Below are 18,882 nucleotides of genomic sequence, written 5' to 3' on the forward strand. Positions count from 1 at the left end.
GCAACGCACCTTACCAGTGCCTGCTCCCCAACCTGACCTGACCTGATATTTGCAGTCTAATCCTGTGATGTGTTTTAATGTCGGATCGTATGTAGGAGAATCGGTAACGTTGTCTTAATTTAGTATTATTATTATATCACACGGTGTATATTTTGTCACTTGTATTCACTATTGTCACTAGTATTTAACTTGACTGATGTGTATTTTTTTTGTATTGTTTGTAATGTACACATAGCAATTGTTATGATACGGGTTTATGAGAGGCAGTGATAAATAATTGCATTTTTACCAGAGCTCTTTTTGCTCTTGCATTCGTTTAAAAAGGGACACAGACTGGGACAAATAGAAAAACAAAATTTTAAAAGTTTTACAGAGTCGGGGTATGCAGCTGCTCCAACAAAGCTGTCGCTTAACTTTCTAGTAGCTCGGCGGATCTTCTCACTCGTTCTTTCTGCTCCAGAAAGTTGTTGGTTTGAGATAAAGATGGAATGAGTCTGGCCAGTGGCTGAAGTGGGACAATAGGTCTGGTGGTATGTCAGTTTCTGATTCTTCCTGCTCTTCCTACATTTGTAATGTTATAAATTCAAAGCTGATATTTGGATTTCTTCGGGGATACATATATGTATGTGTATATATATATATATATATATATATATATATATATATATATATATATATATATATATATATATATATATATATATATGTGTATATATGTATATATGTGTATATATTATATATGTGTATATGTGTATATATATATACATACATACATACAGTATGTATATATATATATATACATACATACATACAGTATGTATATATATGCATACAGTATGTGTATATATATATATATATATACATACATTATATATATATATATATATATATATATATATATATATATATACTGTATATACAGTGTATGTAAGGGACATTTCAATGTTTGCACCTTGCGGCACTCATATCAACCTACTATCCACCAGCTTCAACCCACCCAAGCCATGGCCGAGTTTAAAAGTGTGTCCTGTCTCCTAAAAGACGCACTATTACTAAAGTAAGTTTTAAAGGCTATTTTTTTTTCCTTTTTTAAAGTTACTGCAATGTAAATATAATCAACGAATACGCGGAGCACCGCTGCCTTCAACTATTCACGCGTCAATGGACCCGACATCGCTGCAGGCATAAAGAATTGGGCGTTACAGATGGGCGGGGTTATCTGGCAATCTTTAAAACGTCAGCCAATAGCATGTTTAATTCTTTTTTTCTCTCACATTTTGACAGTTATCACGCCCCTTATGCCCGCCCATAATATCTCCGGTCCGCTGTGAAAAGTGACGCAAATGAGTCGCGCCGGAAAAAAAAAAACTGTACGAGTTCTGAGTAAACCTTGGAGCCTCATGACTGATCAAATTCAGGTAATGTAATTTTTCAATGGGGACATTATGATTAGAGCCGTCGCTGCGCTTTTTCGTTATGCAGACAAGTGATAAATCAAAAAACGATTTGCTGTCATTGCCAATAATATATGTAACGAATTTATTTTATTTTAAAACGCAGAGCTCTGGGCAGTGCGAACTGACCACTCCCGAGCCCGAACAGAATTTAGAAAATGGATGCGAGGAAGACGTCGGCGCCTGCAACGAGGCAGGTGAAGCTCAGCGCTATATGGATCACATGTGGCGCTCGGCAGGCTGTGACATTCGGCAGCCGGTTGAGGAGGAAGAATTCTGGTAAGGCCTTTATTTTCTTTTTTATCTTCGCGTCATTCCTATTGCGATGCACTTAAGTCTAAAGTGGGATCCTAACTGCATTTCAGGAAAAGCGCCCGAACTTTCCTAATTTATATATTTTTTTTATTTCAGAATAGACATATACAGTACGTGGTGTTGCGGGAGGGCGTGGTTTTATGCAAATACATTGTTTATCAAGGGGCTAGATATGAACCCCCGTTTGACACAATTTTCCCCATGTAAATCTGGTTTTGTCGTATTACTTTAATCTTTAGCCACGCCTATCCATTCGCCTTTCTTGTAAAAAAACGGAATACAGTATCCGTTTCTAGTGCCCATAAAAAAGTCAGAGGAGTGAAATCTGCATTAGAGAGCGTCACACCACCATGAAAAAGTCAAGCAATAAAAATGCAAGTAATTAAAGTCAGTCTGGATTACTTTGACAAAAATAACGGGATCACTAGAATTAAAAAAAATATATATTCTCACACCATATAATGAATTAGCACAGTGTATTAAAGGATAAGTTCAGGATTTTTCAAGTCAAAGTTATTTCTTCACAGTCTTCACCATCATTGTGTGTATTATTTTGCCGCATAAAATTGTGTTTTAAGGTTTAGCTTTATTAAAACATTCAGTATATAAAGGAAAAACCTGTGTGTGTGTGTCTCTATGGAGCAGTGCGCTTTTCTCATGCTCAGCCACAGCCACTAGATGGCGCACGCACGCACTTTGAATTTTTTTCGGCGCTTGCGTGCGCTTCAGTTCTCCGCGCGCGCACACGTGTGTGTACGGAGCAGTCCGCAGCTACGGAAGATGTAGAAGCTTAGACAAGGGTGACTTGCACCGGGTGAGATGGCGCATGAATGCACTTTAAAATTTTTTCACCGCTTGCATGCACCTCACTTGTCATTCAACCGAAGCAGACAAACTGAGCTTTGTGTTTCCTGCATGTTCTTCATTCACACAACGAGCAGCCATATGTTTGCCTCAGTCAGGTTCCAGCCTGACCATACACGGACCTTACGGATCTTTTTCCTTCGAGGGCCAAACTGGCCAAATGACGCAGCGGGCAGTCCAGTCAGTTCACACACCTAGCGGCAAATGTCAGAACTAACGTCCCCCCCAGCCTCCAGAAAAAAAAAATCTCGTTATTTTGGGGTTCCCCCATCGTATATAAACTAATGCTCTTCATTATAGGTTCGCATATCGTGCTTTTTGGATTTTGTTAATATTGACCCTGTTTGTTCTTTCAGGTCCAAGCCTCAGCCTGTTCTGCCATCCTCCTTCCCCCGGTCCCCTGTGGACGGAGCTCCAGGTCATGTAGGCCTTCTCTCCCTACCCTGGGAGCTCCTCCTTGAGATTATCTCCTACCTGCCAGCTCGTTTCATCCTGACTGTGCTTCCCCAGGTGTGCCGGACACTACAAGCTCTCGTATCGGATCGAGTTACCTGGAGGCTTCGTGCACAAAAACAGCTGATGGCCGCCTTCCCACTTACCGAGGACGAGGATTTTGATTGGCCTAAAGCTTGCAGCGAATTAGAAGAACATCTGTCTCACTGGTCAGATGGCAAGGCGGAGCATTTCTCGTTGGTGGATGGACACTTTGCCACTGTTGACACCGTACTGCTGCTGGAGGGAGGCAATCTTTGTGTTTCAGGGTCACGGGACCGTAACGTCCGGATGTGGGACCTAAAAAATCTTGGGCAGCCCTCCAGTGAGGTTTTGCTTGGGACACTTGGGAAGGAACGCAGTGGAACCCACAAAGGATGGGTTTGGTGTCTTGCATCCCGGGGAAACCAGCTGTGCTCCGGATCTTTTGACAGTACCATCAAACTGTGGGACATGGGCTCTTCGGGGGCTCTCATCACAGAAGTCACGGGCAAAGCGGCTGTTTTGTGCCTGTTTTGTCTCCCAGATGTTCTGGTTGCTGGTTCCTATGACAAGAAGGTCACTGTGTATGACCCAAGAGGTGAGCTGCTCTACCAGTATTGGTAAACTGCAATATTTTGGAGGTAGTTATGTAAATTAATGATGCGTAATTTCCTACAGATGCTTTTACTGTATGCGGCGTGACCAATTGGAAGTGCGAATGATTGCCTCGTTGCAGCTTTAGCAGTTTTTGTAATTGGTCATCACCACATTAACCTTGTGTAACTATCAGGCGATTAGTTTTCTGATGATTTTACGAGAACAGTTATGACCGGAGCATTCCACTCGCGCCAATATGGCCAGTCCTGCTGTAGCCAAAGGTTTGAAGCGTGCCACTGTGATCTGTGAGGTTTACTCCAAACACCTTATTTTATTTAAAACTAGCTGTCCCCCTGCGGCTCCGCCCGTGTAGTAGACAGAAAGGACAAAAGATTAAAAATGAATGTCAAGAGGGCCTCTTGATCTTCTTCTTGTTTTGACTGCTCCCGTACAGCGGATCATCTTCTTCCATATCTTCCTGTCCTTGTCATCTTCGCTCTGTCACCCCCATCACCAGCATGTCCTCTCTCACCACATCCATAAACCTTCTCTTAAGCCTTCCTCTTCTCCTCTTACCTGGCAGCTCTATCCTTAACATCCTTTCAAGAGGGCCTTTTGATGTACCATATTTTTGGTTTTGCTATCAGGGGTGAGAATGCCACTGTGATCTCTTTGCCAAAAATGTAAAAAAATTTGCAAGGTATCTCTGGCGAAGTGGAAGGCAGGTACGCTCGAACGTCAAACACTGGCGCTGTATCTGATCGTGTTCATCTCTGATGGGAGAGCGTCTCTCCGCACGTGGCCGTGATATCTCTGCCAATGAGCAGGTGCCCTCTAAAACGCACGTAGCTCTGATCTCTTTCTCAAAAACGTCAAACGTTACTCCTTAACAATCTATAGGTGATAATGTCTGCTGAACAAACGGGCATCGCTAGCCAAGTGGTGGGAAGGTGCGCTCCAACATGTGGCGGGAGGTAGAGCGACTCGAACGGAGGCTGGCCTGTGAATGAGGAGGGCGCCGCCCGCCTCCCTACTCCTGAGATCCCGCCTCCCCCTCCCATTGGCCTACAGCCTGTCTCTCAGATTTGCGCAGATAAATCGGTACCGCAACTAAACTGTGATACTTGGCGTGAAGACAGAAGTCACAAAATCAACCGGAATGTTCAAGCAAAAAAAAAAAATAAAAACCCGCCCTAAATCCGTGAAGCAGTTCTCTCGTGACCAGCAGACAGACAGACATTGGATTTTATATACAGGGTGAGTCAAAATTATGTTAACTTTTGAATGGCGGTAACAATTTATTCACAAAACGTATTTATTATGTGCAATGATGATTTACAGGAATGTCTCAACCTTTTCGCCATCACGTTCAGCACATGTTTCATATGTGGCACATAAATTATATATAAGTGTACATGGCAGTACCATTAGTGTTAACATCATTTTGACTCACCCTGTATATACAGTAGAGATGTGTAATTGAGGCCATAACTAAAAATATAGCTGAAATCGCACAAATCATCTGACAGGGCGATGGAAAGAAACAAGTGGAAGACGACTCAGGCAGGCCATTTAAAAGAGCTGAGGTGCCCTGTTTGGTGACGATCAATATACAGCGGGGAAAATCAGTATTGAACGCGTCAACTTTTTCTCTCAGTAAGTGTATTTCTCATGGGGGCTACTGACATGAAATTTTCACCAGATGTTGGCAACAACCCAAGTAATCCACACATATAAAGAAATCAAAACAGATGAGTCCATAAATAAGTTCTGTGTAATAAAGTGGAATGACACAAGGAATAAGTACTGAACACGCTTACTGAAATGTATTTAATACTTAGTAGAACAGCCTTTGTCAGTAATGACAGCTTCAAGACGCCACCTGTATGGAGAAACCAGTTGCTTGCATTACTCAGGTGTGATTTTTTTGGCCCATTCTTCCACACAAACAGTCTTCAAAGCTTGAAGGTCCCGGTGGCCTCGTCTATGAACTCTGATCTTCAGTTCTTTCCATAGATTTTCATTTGGATTCAAGTTGGGTGATTGACTGGGCCGTTCTAGCAGCTTCTTTATTCTCTGAAGCCAATGGAGAGTTTCCTTGGCTGTGTGTTTAGGGTCCTTGTCTTGCTGAAATGTCCCCCCCTCGTTTCATCTTCAGCATCCTGGTAGATGGCAGCAGATTCTTATCAAGGATGTCCCGCTACATTTCTCCATTCATTATTCCTTCAGTTCTATGAAGTCTGCCAGCCCCACACCATGATGTCCCCACCTCTAACCTTCACTGTTGCTGTGGTGTTATTGGGGTGATGTGCAGTGCCATTTCTCCTCCAAACATGGTGTGTGCAATGACATCCAAAGGGTTCAATTTTGGTCCCCTCTGACCAGACTCTCTTCTCCTAGTATTTCATTGGCTTTTCCAAATGTTGTGCAGAAAACTCTAAACGAGCTTCGGCCTGCTGTTTCTTCATCAGTGGAGTCTTGTGCGGTTGAGTGCTTTACTTATTGTTTGAAACAACTGCACCTTCTAATTCCAGGTCTTTTTGAAGCTCTCGACGAGTGGTCCTTGGCTTTTGGACAACTCTTTGGATTATTCTTTTGACTCCTCTGTCAGAAGTTTTGTGAGGAGCACCTGGTTGTGGCCGGTTTATGGTGACATGATGTTCTTTCCACTTCTGGATTGCGGCCCCAACGGTGGTCACTGGAACATTCAGAAGTTTAGAAATACTCCTGTGACCGATGCCATCTGTAATGTTATGAAGGTCTTGAGAGAGCTCTTTGCTTTTAACCGTCATGAGATGGTTCTTGTGTGACACCTTGGGAATGAGAAACCTTTTAGTAGGCCATCAGTAAGACCTAAACCAGCGGATATTCATTTGCACTGTTAGAGGGCTTTCAGGATTGCTTTCTAACTCCTGACAGATGTCAGCTGGCGTCTTGGCTTTCCATGCCCTTTTTCACCTCCTTTTCTTCATGTGTTCAAAACTTTCTCAGCTTTATTACACATAATTTATGGACTTCATTTGTTTTGATTTCTTTGTATGTGTGGATTACTTGGGTTGTTACCGACATCTGGTGAAAACTGCATGTCAATATCCCCTTTAGAAATCTGCATTCAATACTGATTTTCCCCGCTGTCTGCTATTTCGAGATTTGCCTGAGAACAAATTCTTTCTGGCCCTCGATGATGGAATAACCAAAAGAATTGGGTCACGGGTACAACTGGCCCGAAATGACCTTTCTCCGCAGAGTGGCGTAGGTCTCCCTTAGCGTTCGGGTGAGAAGCGCTGACATCCGGGAGAGGCATGGAGTAGAGCCGCTCACCCTCCACATCAAGACGAGCCAACTGCAAATGCTTCCCGGATGCCATTGTGTGGAGGTTTTACAGCATGACCACCTGGGAGGGCACTCTGGGGGGATAGTCAGAAGTCACAGGGAGGATTATATCCCCCAAATGGCCTGGAAACACCTTGGGATCCCATAGTATGAGTTGGCAAATGTCCCTTTTCCCCAGCCGCATTTGGGCCTCACTGCTAAGACTGTTGCTCCCGCGACCCCAGCTTTGGAAAATGAATTGTGTTAAAGCCTAATCCTTTGTGTCATATGTAGGTTGTGTAAAGCTGGCACCATCCTTGTTCCTGTGCCAATAGTAGTGTAAATTAAATGTGGCTAATGAGGTTCTTATTGTTAAAGCATGTGTGCTCATTGGTGGCGCTTGACCTCCATCATCTAGTTAAGATGTTTGAATGATAGTTGGTTGCTCTATTAGTTCATACAATGTCCACTCTGATGTTTGTTCTTCTTCTTCTTTGCAGCTGCTAACCCCTTGGTGAAAAGTCTTAGGCTGCACAATAAAGCTGTGTTATGTTTAGCTGCTGATGACCAATACATAATCTCAGGAAGTGACGATCATACAGTTGTGGTGTTTGACAGGAGAGCTGGGAAGGTCCTTCAGAAGATGCAGGTATGACCACTAGGGTTCTTCTTGAGTATCATCAACCTGTCCTTTTTTTTTTTACTTTCCCTTATATTGTAATCGTCCAAAAATTCGATTTCGAGATTTTGATGAATTTCGACGTTTTAGACCTCCCTGAGTCCAATTTACTTTCTCTTAGGGAAAGTATTGTAATCGTCCAAAAATTCGATTTTGATGAATCTCGACGTTTTAGACCTCCCTGAGTCCAATTTACTTTTTCTTAGGGAAAGTATTGTAATCGTCCAAAAATTGGATTTCGAGATTTTGATGAATCTCAGCGTTTTAGACTTCCCCGAGTCTGAAAATACAATTTTTGGAACGTGTGTGTGTGTGTGTATATGTAAACACGATAACTTGAGTACACTTTCACTTTGGTCAACCAAATTTTGCATACAAGTATGAGGTACAAAATGTAACTTTCTATGAACCTTTGGATATATCTGCTAACTTTGTTTTATTTATGCAGCTGAAGAGTCCGATTTATTCAACTTTACTTTTGTAATGTTCAAGATATTATTAATTTGATTTGTTGTTGATGATTCTTTAATGTACATAATATAAAAATATGATCATTGTTATGCGGTTTACTTCTCAAATATCCATCCCCATATCTGAGTTTATGGGAAAGTCGAGGGGAGAGCACTCCCGATTTTATTTGAGACGACATATCAGTGACAGATTTTCTCTTCTCTCCATGTAGCTGAGTTCCTACCTGCTGTCCTTTTCCTACCAGTATCCACAGCTGTGGGCAGGTGACAACCAAGGAATGCTGCATACGTACGAGTGCCAGGCAGGGCTTTTCCAACCCATTAAGAAGTTCAACGTGGGTCACAGTTCCCTGATCACAGGAATCCACCATACTCTGAGCTCGCTGTACACGTGCTCCACGGACCGGACCATCAAAGTGCATGTGCCATCAGTTCCACCTAAGACTTTGTGCACTCTGCATCACTGGGAAGTTGTCAATGGGGTGAGCAATATGGCCGAGTTACTCTTCTGTGTTGTTTTTACTGTGTTATCCCTCTAAAAAAAAAAAAATCATTGCTCCATTACTGGATGGGCCTCTCCACATTTCCATAAGATGGCAGGTTAGGAGGTGAGGTAAATGCTGACTATATGGAGAAAGTGTACTTTTTAGCTTATTTGGCAATTCATGACACCAGAATGCTGGTGTGGGAGGTGCATGCTGGACCCTAATTAAAAATATGTGGATTTTTTACATTTTCTTCTTATTAAGTATTTCGTTTAATGCATATTTATATGCCTAGGAAACCTGATTACTCACTTTATATCATACGTGAACCTATGCATGATACACACTACCGGTCAAATGTTTTAGAACATCTCAGTTTTTCTTCATATATAATCGGGTGAAATGCAGTGAATGGTCTAAAATGGGGGGAAAAGGTAAGCAGTAAAGTAACAGGATTACATTTAAAATTTAGGTTAGCAATAACTGAAAAGGGGACATTTCAGAATACTGTATTACAAATGGGCCTTCATCAGGGGAAATACTAATAGGTTACAACCTATGGATGTTCTGCAGCAATTCAAGGAAATGAAGCCCTGAAAGATGAAGCAAACAGTTTGCACAGGTGTCCCGACTTCTGTGGATTACTTAAAAACCACCTGTGTTTCTTGAAACAGAGTCGGGACTGTCTGTGTTACTACACCGTCTGAAGTACGACTTGTCAAGTGATAATGGCAAGAAGGAGGCAATTAGCAATTGAAATGACACAGAGCGTTATTACCCTTAGAAGTGTAGGCCTTTCGTTTAGAAAAACTGCAAAAAAAAATAATTCAAAGTGTCGGTGAGTACGGTGGTCTCCTACACAATCCAAAGGCAATTGGAAACTGGAAGAAACTCTCATAGGACGAGATCTGGCAGAACCAAAGTCAGCAACCAATCGGAAGACAAGTTTCTGACGGTCACCAGCTTGCGTGATCACAGACGCCTCACAGCACAGCAGCTTCAAGCACAGCTTAGCAGTGCAGGTCGACAAAAGCCAAGTGTCCGTGTGTACTGTGAGGAGGTGACTTTGTGCTGCAGGTGTGACAGGGCGAGTGACAGGAAGAATGACAAAACAGGGCCATGAAATACCAGCTGTGGATGACTGCAGGCTGGGAGAAAGTCTCATGGACCAAAGAATCCAAATTTGACATCTTCAGGTTATCACACAGGGTGTTTGTATGCCGTTTGAGTTGATGACAGGACGGTCCCTCAGCATGTGACACCAGCTGTCAGTCATGGAGGAGGAAGTGTGATGGTCTGGGGTTCTTTTGCTGGAGGCAGAGTTGGTGACTGGCACAGAGTGACTGGCATTCTGAATCACAAGGGTGACCACAGTTTGGCTGTTATAACGGCACAAGGCGCAGGCTACTTTGAGGAATCCAAAATTGAAATAAAATTTTATTCTCTTAGTGATACCTTCCCTTATTTCTTTTTTTATTTGCCATTGTTCAATTTCATTTATGCCAGTGTCATATTGTCCAAGCGGGTGTAGCAACACAGTCCTGTTCCCACTCTCACGGGTTTCTAAGTAATCGACACAAGTCAGGACACCTGTGTTAATTGTTGGCTTCACCTTTCAAGGCTTCATTTCCTTGACTTGCTGCAGAACGTCTGTAGGTTGTAACCCGTTAGTCGTCCCCTGATGAAGGCCCACTTGTAATTTTCTGAAATTTCCTCTTTTTCCATTTTTGCTAACCTCCTAAGCTGTACATTTAAACCTCTGGCAGTTTACTGCTTACCTTTTCACCATTTTAGGTCATTCATTCTATTTCAACTGATGAAATCTGAAGAACAATTGGAGATATTCTGACACGTTTGACTGATAGTGTATGTCATTATGCTGTTACGCTTTCTTTTTTGTTACTGCGTGTCGTCTTTTGTTTTAATTTCGCTGTCATTTGCTACAGTGTAAAAGTGCCCTGAGCCTCTGCATAAAAGTGCACCTCTGCCGGCCCATGAATAGTCATATACGTTATGTTTTAAGGAGCTCAACCCTTCTTTTAATCTTAATTACTGTAAAGTGGTCTACCATCAATGAGTCTTACGATAATTGGTAAAAGAAAGTCTGTAACTATCTTTGAATCTGCTGTAGGCAGTCCGTCCATTTCCTAACTCACGTGTTCATTTGTGGGGCGGTAGAGCTTATCATGGCAGGTACTTCCCCATATGGGCACACACCCTCACTCGCTCAAACAAGATCATCTTAGAGGTGCCAGTTAAGCCAGCATGTCTGTGAGAAATCCACAAGGAAAAACAAACTCCACACACACGCAGTCAGACTACTTCCTAAAAGCAAGGCGGTCTTTGTGAATGTGGATGTGGATGTGCACGTTTATAAGGGTGGACTCCCACTCGGCCTGTTTGTTTCTGGCCCAAGCATGATTGTCCCCCCTCAGGCCTGCACTCACACTGTGCTTTAATGTTCTGGTCCCGGGCACGCTTTCGTCGTCACCATGCGACTTTGTGTAAAGCCAAAGCAACATCCGAACACGGAGTGAGAGCATGCGTGTCACACGGATTTTCCTTATTTTGTGCTTGTCTTGGAGTCGTGTAGGGCAGGATGACGCTCTTATTGAGTGTGCAGTGCAGCGTTTTGCTGGTAATCATTCTGCATGTACGAGAAGATTTTTTACGGTGACAAATGATGTTAGGGGAGAAATTTGCAGCGTTTCTTGCCCACTATAAATCACATTCATGTGCAAGGTGACAATAAAAACCTGTTTTTAACGCAGTGCAATTCTCATTTCATTCAATACCATTTATCTGACTTGTTGTGTCCTTGATGTCACATCTTTTCTGTGTTCGGACACATTTAGCGAACACACTGATCCCAGATGGTACCGAAACGTCCTCAGGCCCGCCTCTTCCACGCAGGCCAGGGAACAGTTATGGTTGGCCCGGCATGAAGTGATCACAGTAGTCAAACAGACTAGACTTTGTGGGGTTACATAGGACAAATGTTCTCGGGCACGGAACAAATTCCCTGTGTGCGTACACCCTAAGACACGTTGTGGTGATGCACTAATTCTCCACTAGAGGGTAGTAGGAGAAGCTTTTTCACAAATTAGAAACGCATAAACTCATCCTAATCTTCTGTTTTCTTCACCTGCTGAAATTAGACAATGGTGAAATTATTAAATTATTATTATTAAATTAAAAAATCCAATTATGATCGCGGTGATACACATCAACCACAAATAAAAAAAAAAAATCATTTACTATACAAATTAATAATACATTTCAGTACTGGAACGGTCATTGAAATTTCCATAATTTTCATTGGGCTCAAGTATTCAGACCTCTTCACTGAGTTCACATTTTATGTTGCATTTTATTATTTAATCTTTTCCCATATCAAGCAACACTCAGTAGAATGCCGAAGCAATTTTAGGACAAAAGGGTTTCAGGATTTTTTTTGTAATTTTTTTAAATAAAAAACTGATCAAATTTGCTCTGAGGGTGTTGATGGAGAAGTATAGAGAAGGCCAGAAGGAGTTGCATTGCGTTTTTGTAGACCTGGAGAAAGGATATGACAGGGTGACTGAGAGGAGCTGTGGTATTGTATGAGGAAGTCGGGAGTGGCAGAGAAGTACGTGAGAGTTGTACTGGATATGTACGAGGGAAGTGTGACAGTGGTGAGGTCTGCGGTAGGATTGATGCAGGTGGGATGACATCAGGGATCGGCTCTGAGCTCTTCTTTATTTGCAATGATGATGGACAGGCTGACAGACGAGATTATAAAGTATCTATCTATCTTTATCTATCAATCTTATCTATCTATCTATCTATCTTATCTATCTATCTCTATCTATCTTCTCTATCTATCTATCTATCTATCTATCTTATCTATCTATCTTATCTATCTATCTATCCCCGTGAACTGTGAGGTTTGCTGATGACATTGTGATCTGTAGGGAGCAGGCTGAGGAGACCCTGGAGAGGTGGAGATATGAGAGGAGAGGAATGAAGGTCAGTAGGACCACCAAGGCAGAATACATGAGAGGGAGGTCAGAAGAATGGTGAGGATGAGGGGAGTACAGTTGGCGAAGGTGGATGAGTTTAAATACATGGGATCAACAGTACAGAGTAATGGGGTTTGTGGAAGAGAAGTGAAGAAGAGAGTGCAGGCTGGGTGGAGTGGGTGGAGAAGAGTGACAGACGGGTATCAGCAAGAGTGAAAGGGAAGGTCTACAGGACGGTAGTGAGAGCAGCCATGTTATAAGGGTTGGAGACGGTGGCAGAGGTAAAGATTTGCAGTGGGTGTGACGAGGATGGATGGGATTAGGAGCAAGGACTTTAGAAGGTCATCTTAGGTTGGACGGTTTGAAGACAAAGTCAGAGAGGTGAGATTGCATTGGTTTGGACCTGTGGATAGGAGAGATGCTGAGTATATTGGGAGAAGGGTGCTAAGGATAGAGCTGCCAGGTAAGAGAAGAAGAGGAAGGCCTAAGAGAAGATTTATAGGTGTGGTGAGAGAGGACATGAAGGTGATGGTGTGACAAAGCAAGATGACGAGGACTGGAAGATATAGAAAAAGATGATCTGCTGTGGCGACCCCTAGTGGGAGCAGCCAAAAAAAGAAAAAGAATAAATAAAAAACTGAAACAGCTTATTGACACCTTTCAGATCCTTTACTCAGTAGTTTGTTGAAGCCCCTTTGTCAGTAATTCCAGCCTGGAGTCTTCTTGGGTCTGGCATGACAAGTTTCACACGCTAAGATTTGGGGATTTCCTGCCATTCATCTCTGAAGATCCTCTCAAGCTCTGCCAGGTTGGACGGAGACCATCAGTAGACAGCTGCTTTTGGGGTCTCTCTAGAGATGTTACATTGGGTTCAAGTCTGGGCTTTGGCTCAGGCACTCAACAACATTCACAGAGTTGACCCTGAGCCGCTCCTGCCTTGTCTTTGCTTTGTCCTGGTGGAAAATTATGCATGCTTGTACAAAGTCTGGGCCCCCTCTTACTTAAAATGTCTGCTACTGTGAATAGTTAAGTGAGCAGACGACGAGCTGACCATCAAAAGGCATGAACTTCAAGATGACGCATTTCTTTAACATTTAAAAAAATGAAAAGAGCCTGAAGCAAAAGTTTGGGCCCTCGACATGGTCTGTACTTAGTAAGTACCCTTGTAAATCTCTTTCAGTTCTTACGCGGGGTAATTTCGCCCATTCATCCTTACAAAAGGCTTCCAATTCTGCCAGATTCCTGGGCTCTCTCTTCTGTGGTCTCTCCACAGATCTTCAGTGATGTTTATTTAGGTCTGAGGTCTGTGAGGGCCGTGGTAAAACCGTCAGCTTGCGTCTCTCAAGGTGTTCCATTGTATATGTGGTCCAGATCTAATTATGCAATTTTCATTACGCTATAACTTAAGTTTATTACATAGAAAATCACCCGAAAAATCTCAGATCATCGAGAAGTGTGCAAACTGACGACATGAAGAATCGTCTTCGCGCCGAACTGGAATCGTCCCCACATAAATCAAAGTCCTCCAGACGATCTGGGTCTGCATAATTAGATCTGGACCACCCTGTAGATTTGGAGGTGTTTTTTGGCTCATTCTCCTGTTGTCGGCCTCTTTTTAACTTCAACGTTTTCACAGATGGAGTGTAGTTTGTGTCCAGAATTCGCTGGTATTTATTTCAATCCATTCTTCTCTCTACCAATGACATGTTCCCTGTGCCACTGGCTGCCACACAAGCCTAAAGCTGATCGACCCACCACCATGCTTATTAGTTGGCGTTCTTCTCCTTGAATTCTGCTCCCCACTTTTTTTTTTCTCCTGACATACCTTTGCACATTGAGGCCCAAGAGTTCTATTTTGAGCCCATCAATCCACAGGACTCGTTCCCATAATGCATCAGGCTTGTTCAGATGTTCATTTGTACACTTCAAGCCCTGACTTCTGTGGTGAGGACACAGGAGAGTTTTTCTTCTCCTGACTCTGCCATGAAAGTCGTATTTGTTGAGGTGTCGCTGCTCAGTAGAACAGTGGACCACCACTCCAGAGTCGGCTGAATCTTCCTCTTGGTCTGTCGCAGTCAGACGGGGTTTTTTAATTTGCCTTTCTAGTAATCTGACAAGCAGTTCTTTCAGAAAGACGTTAAGTTGACCTCCACCGCTCCTGTTACCTGCCATTTCTTAATAACATGACAAACTGAGGAAACGGTGACCTGTAAACACTTTGCTATCTTCTTGTCGTCTTGCTTTGTGAACCTCCATTATTTTAGTGTTCAGAGTGCAGGGCAGCTGCTTAGAGGAGCCCATGGCCACTGATTGTTGGGACAAGCAGTGAGGGGTCAGAGAATTTATGCAGCTTTGACATTTGCATCACTGGGGGGTCTCCTAATGGGTGACTGACCTCATTAGAACATTAGAACAATTGTGATGAGAACAGGCCATTCAGCCCAACAAGCTCACCCATCCCATTCACAGAGATTCTCCAAAATAACGTCAAGTGGAGATGTGAAGGTCCCTCGAATAGTCTTGCTGTCCACCACACTATATGTGAACAAGCCACAGCCCTGACGAGCTAATGAAGGTCTGAGACCACCTTGGAAAAACTTATCTGAGACCTCAAATATCTTGGGGTGCTGAAAATTTGCATGGTGTTCCTTTTTTCCCCTGTACACTAATCTGGCATAAAATGCTGCAAAGAAGTGTGTCCTCTTGTACTTGATGCCTTTTGGCGAGCAGCTGTTCACAGGAGTTGGACTTTTGAGTGCCACTGTACACCTTTAGCCCAGTCTGAGGTCCAGAGTGCTCGGTGCAGGTTTCCATTAAGAACGTCTCCATACTTTCCTCCCTTCAGCCTTCCCTCAACCCTGTCCAGCCTCTCAGGCCTGGCAGCTGAAAAACAACCCCACTGTCTGGTAATAAATGTGGGTTTAGGAATCAACAGATGTTACATGGCTGAGACTGATTATCACTTCAGAAACTTGGATGGAGTATGAGAATAAAAACACAAACACTTGCAGGAAATAAAATGGTTGGAATAGGAGAGTAAACACAACTAATAGGAAATAATAATAAATATCGATACTATAATTGGCAGATATGCTACAGAAAAGATCAAATATTGGTAAAGAAACTCCGCTGGAATATGAGAGTAAACAAAAACTAGTAGGAAATAATCGGTACTGAAATTAGTAAATATGCCTCAGGAAAGATCGATTATTGGTAAATATTCTCGTATTTGATCCGTCTTTGAACAAAAACTATTAGGGAATAACAAATATTGCTACTGGAATCCATAAATATGCCTCAGGAAAGTGCAATTATTGGTAAAGAAACTCTGGTCGAATAGATAGATACTTTATCAATCCCAAGGGGAAATTCACATAGCACACAGCAGCATACTGATAATAACAATATTAAATTAATGAGTGATAACAATGCAGGTATAACAGACAATAACTTTGTATAATGTTAACGTTTACCTCCCTGGGTGGAACTGAAGAGTCGCATAGTGTGGGGTCTCCTCAGTCTGTCAGTGGAGCAGGATGGTGACAGCAGTCTGTCCCAGAAGCTGCTCCTCTGTCTGGAGATGATCCTGTTCAGTGGACTCTCCATGATTGACAGGAGCCTGCTCAGTGCCAGTCGCTCTGCCACGGATGTCAAACTGTCCAGCTCCATGCCTACAATAGAGCCTGCCTTCCTCACCAGTTTGTCCAGGCGTGAGGCGTCCCTCTTCTTTATGCTGCCTCCCCAGCACACCAGCACATAGAAGAGGGCACACGTCACAACCGTCTGATAGAACATCTGCAGCATCTTATTGCAGATGTTGAAAGATGCCAGTCTTCTGATAATTAAAAAAAAAAACTAGTAGGATATAACAAATATTGGTACTGGAATTGGTGGGTATGTTTCAGGAAAGATCGATTATTGGTAAATAAATTTGGATAGAATATGAGAATGAAAAAAAAGCTAGTAGGAAGTAACATCTCGTTACTGGAATCGGTACATATGCCACAAAAAAGAACAATTATTGGTAAATAAATTTGGATAGAATATGAGAATAAACACACTAGTAGAAATTAACAAATATCTGTTTTGAAATTTGCAGCTATTACACAGTAGCAACTGATTATTGGTACAGAAACTTGAATCTTCTCTTTCCACCTTCACCGTTACTTTTTGAATGTCTCTCGTATAGGTATAGTTTTTTTTCTTTTTTTACAAGTCTAAAGTTTAATATTTGGGTTTTCACTGCCCACCAGTCAAAAATAAGATCATGGTGGTTAATTTTCGGATGGCACGGTGGCGCAGTGGGTAGCGCTGCTGCTTCGCAGTAAGGAGACCTGTGGGTTCGTTTCCCGGGTCCTCCCTGCGTGGAGTTTGCATGTTCTCCCCGTGTCTGCGTGGGTTTCCTCCCACAGTCCAAAGACATGCAGGTTAGGTGATTTGGTGATCCTACATTGTCCCTAGAGTGTGTGTGTGTGTGTGCCCTGCATTTGGCTGGAGCTCTGCCCGGGGTTTGTTTCCTGCCATGCACCCTGGCATTGGCTCCAGCAGACTCCCGTGACCCTGTAGTTAGGATATAGTGGGTTGGATAATAGATGGATGGATATTGTTATTGGAATCGGCAGTTATTCCACAGGAAATATTGATTGTCAGTATTGAAACTGTGCCAGATTTCCATAAGTGCACAAAAAATAAAAACATTGACATTGGTACAAGAAATACAATATATAATGGAAAAGATTGAGTTTAGAAATGTGGGTACGGTATGATTATGAAGGCATAAGCATTTCAGAGACGTACTATTTGTATAATCGATTCGTTTTTGCCCCGGTGCATTCCTCATTCTTGTTTGTTTCTCTGACATTCTGCCTCGCCTACACTTGACGCTCACGTGCGCACACACCTATAATTTCTAACGTCCATGGCGTCCTTGGCATCCTGTTTCCCTCATTCTGCAATCGCAGCACCTCCTAGGATGTCGGTTGAAGTTCTTCCCGTATTGATGCAGGTTTTCTACTCTGCCATTTCTGTTGTGTTGTTACGTAATGTCTGCCTAAACTAAATCGGCGTGTCTCTCATCTTCATTTAACTCATTTCTAGATGATGGTTCTCTGCTTGTGTGTTTTGGCAACAATTGCTCATTTTTTCTTCTTAATTTTCATGTTTGCGGTGAAGCTGCAAGTATTTTTGGTGCTCATTTCAACCTGAACACCCAATGTAAGCTTTGGCTTCTTGTGTCTTTGTCCTCGTCTGTTCTGTTCTAACCCCGTCTCTCAATCTCTGTCTGTTCCTCAGCTTAGCGTTTCTGGAGATATTCTGGCCGCCGCCTCTGGAGACATGTCTGTCGAAGTGTGGAGGATGACGACATGAAGGAAACTTTCACGACATTACACTACAGCAGTACCTGTGCTCAATATTTCCCAAGAGTCCCTCCTTTTGGGGTAGAGGCGAAAGTGACAAAGCCATGCTGGAACTTCTAGTGTGGTGGTCCCAGTGCGATGGAGTCAGGGTTTATGGCCCTGGCCTCACGTCAATAGTGGTTACCCACCCCCAACCCACTGTGTCGGGTCAAGCGGTGGATTCTTGCTCACCTGTAGCAGGTCTCATTGAGTGGTGTTGTTGTTTTCTAGTATTTCTTGAGTGTTTATTTTTTTTTGTTTTACAAGTTGTGTGTCATGTACCACCCAACCAGACCCCAGAGTCCTGCAGTGCTTGTTTTGTCACCAACGCCAAAGCAAGCTCCAAATATATGAAGTGCTGTTCTTTGGATTAAAACATTTTTGAGCTTAAAGTGAAGTAAATGGGGCATTGGATGACCTACTCGTGACAGTCTGCTTTACTAGCGGCCACTTTCTGCTGCTCCTTTGTCTTCCTGTGACTTGACAGCCTTTAAAGCTCTCAGCAGGGTTTCTTAAACTGTGGGCTGAGGTGTGAGCTGCTGCTGGTGGATCGCGAGTTACTGTTGTACTTAATGAGTTGTGGATGGTTTGAGTTTGGGTCAGGGTGGGTTGGCGTGGGTTGACATTTCTCTGATGATCGTTGTTAATTTGTGATTTCCCCCCTTCGCACCCACTAGTCTACAAGGGGGACAAGCCCTTAGCCGATCAGCTGCAATTAATGGGACCCCCATAAACAATCTCAGATGGTTGTCCACGGTTCTCCATTAGCAGACCATCTTGCCTGAACTAACAGTCATCCAGGCCTTCAACAAGGTGTGACCAGTAGGGGGCGTTG

At 43.0% G+C, this 18,882-nt stretch overlaps 1 protein-coding gene across 1 annotated transcript; it reads left to right on the top strand.

The window, feature by feature from the left end:
* Positions 1 to 1,302: 1,302 nt before the first annotated feature.
* Positions 1,303 to 18,201, top strand: fbxw9 (F-box and WD repeat domain containing 9). Its single transcript, XM_039770485.1, has 6 exons — positions 1,303 to 1,418; positions 1,561 to 1,733; positions 2,990 to 3,705; positions 7,517 to 7,665; positions 8,378 to 8,647; positions 17,944 to 18,201. The coding sequence occupies exons 1-6, from the start codon at positions 1,344 to 1,346 to the stop codon at positions 18,016 to 18,018; spliced, it is 1,458 nt and encodes a 485-aa protein (XP_039626419.1). The 5' UTR covers positions 1,303 to 1,343; the 3' UTR covers positions 18,019 to 18,201.
* The last annotated feature ends 681 nt before the right edge of the window (positions 18,202 to 18,882 follow it).

The sequence above is a fragment of the Polypterus senegalus genome, chromosome 12 (genome assembly GCF_016835505.1).
Source record: "Polypterus senegalus isolate Bchr_013 chromosome 12, ASM1683550v1, whole genome shotgun sequence".
Classification (NCBI taxonomy): Eukaryota; Metazoa; Chordata; class Cladistia; order Polypteriformes; family Polypteridae; genus Polypterus; species Polypterus senegalus.

What these genes read in the sequence shown, in the direction of transcription:
- fbxw9 (XM_039770485.1), top strand. Translation starts at nt 1,344, where the DNA reads ATGAGTCGCGCCGGAAAAAAAAAAACTGTACGAGTTCTGAGTAAACCT. An exon ending in GTTGAGGAGGAAGAATTCTG is followed by an intron (nt 1,734 to 2,989) that starts GTAAGGCCTTTA and finishes TTGTTCTTTCAG; the next exon opens with GTCCAAGCCTCAGCCTGTTC. An exon ending in AGGTCCTTCAGAAGATGCAG is followed by an intron (nt 7,666 to 8,377) that starts GTATGACCACTA and finishes CTCTCCATGTAG; the next exon opens with CTGAGTTCCTACCTGCTGTC.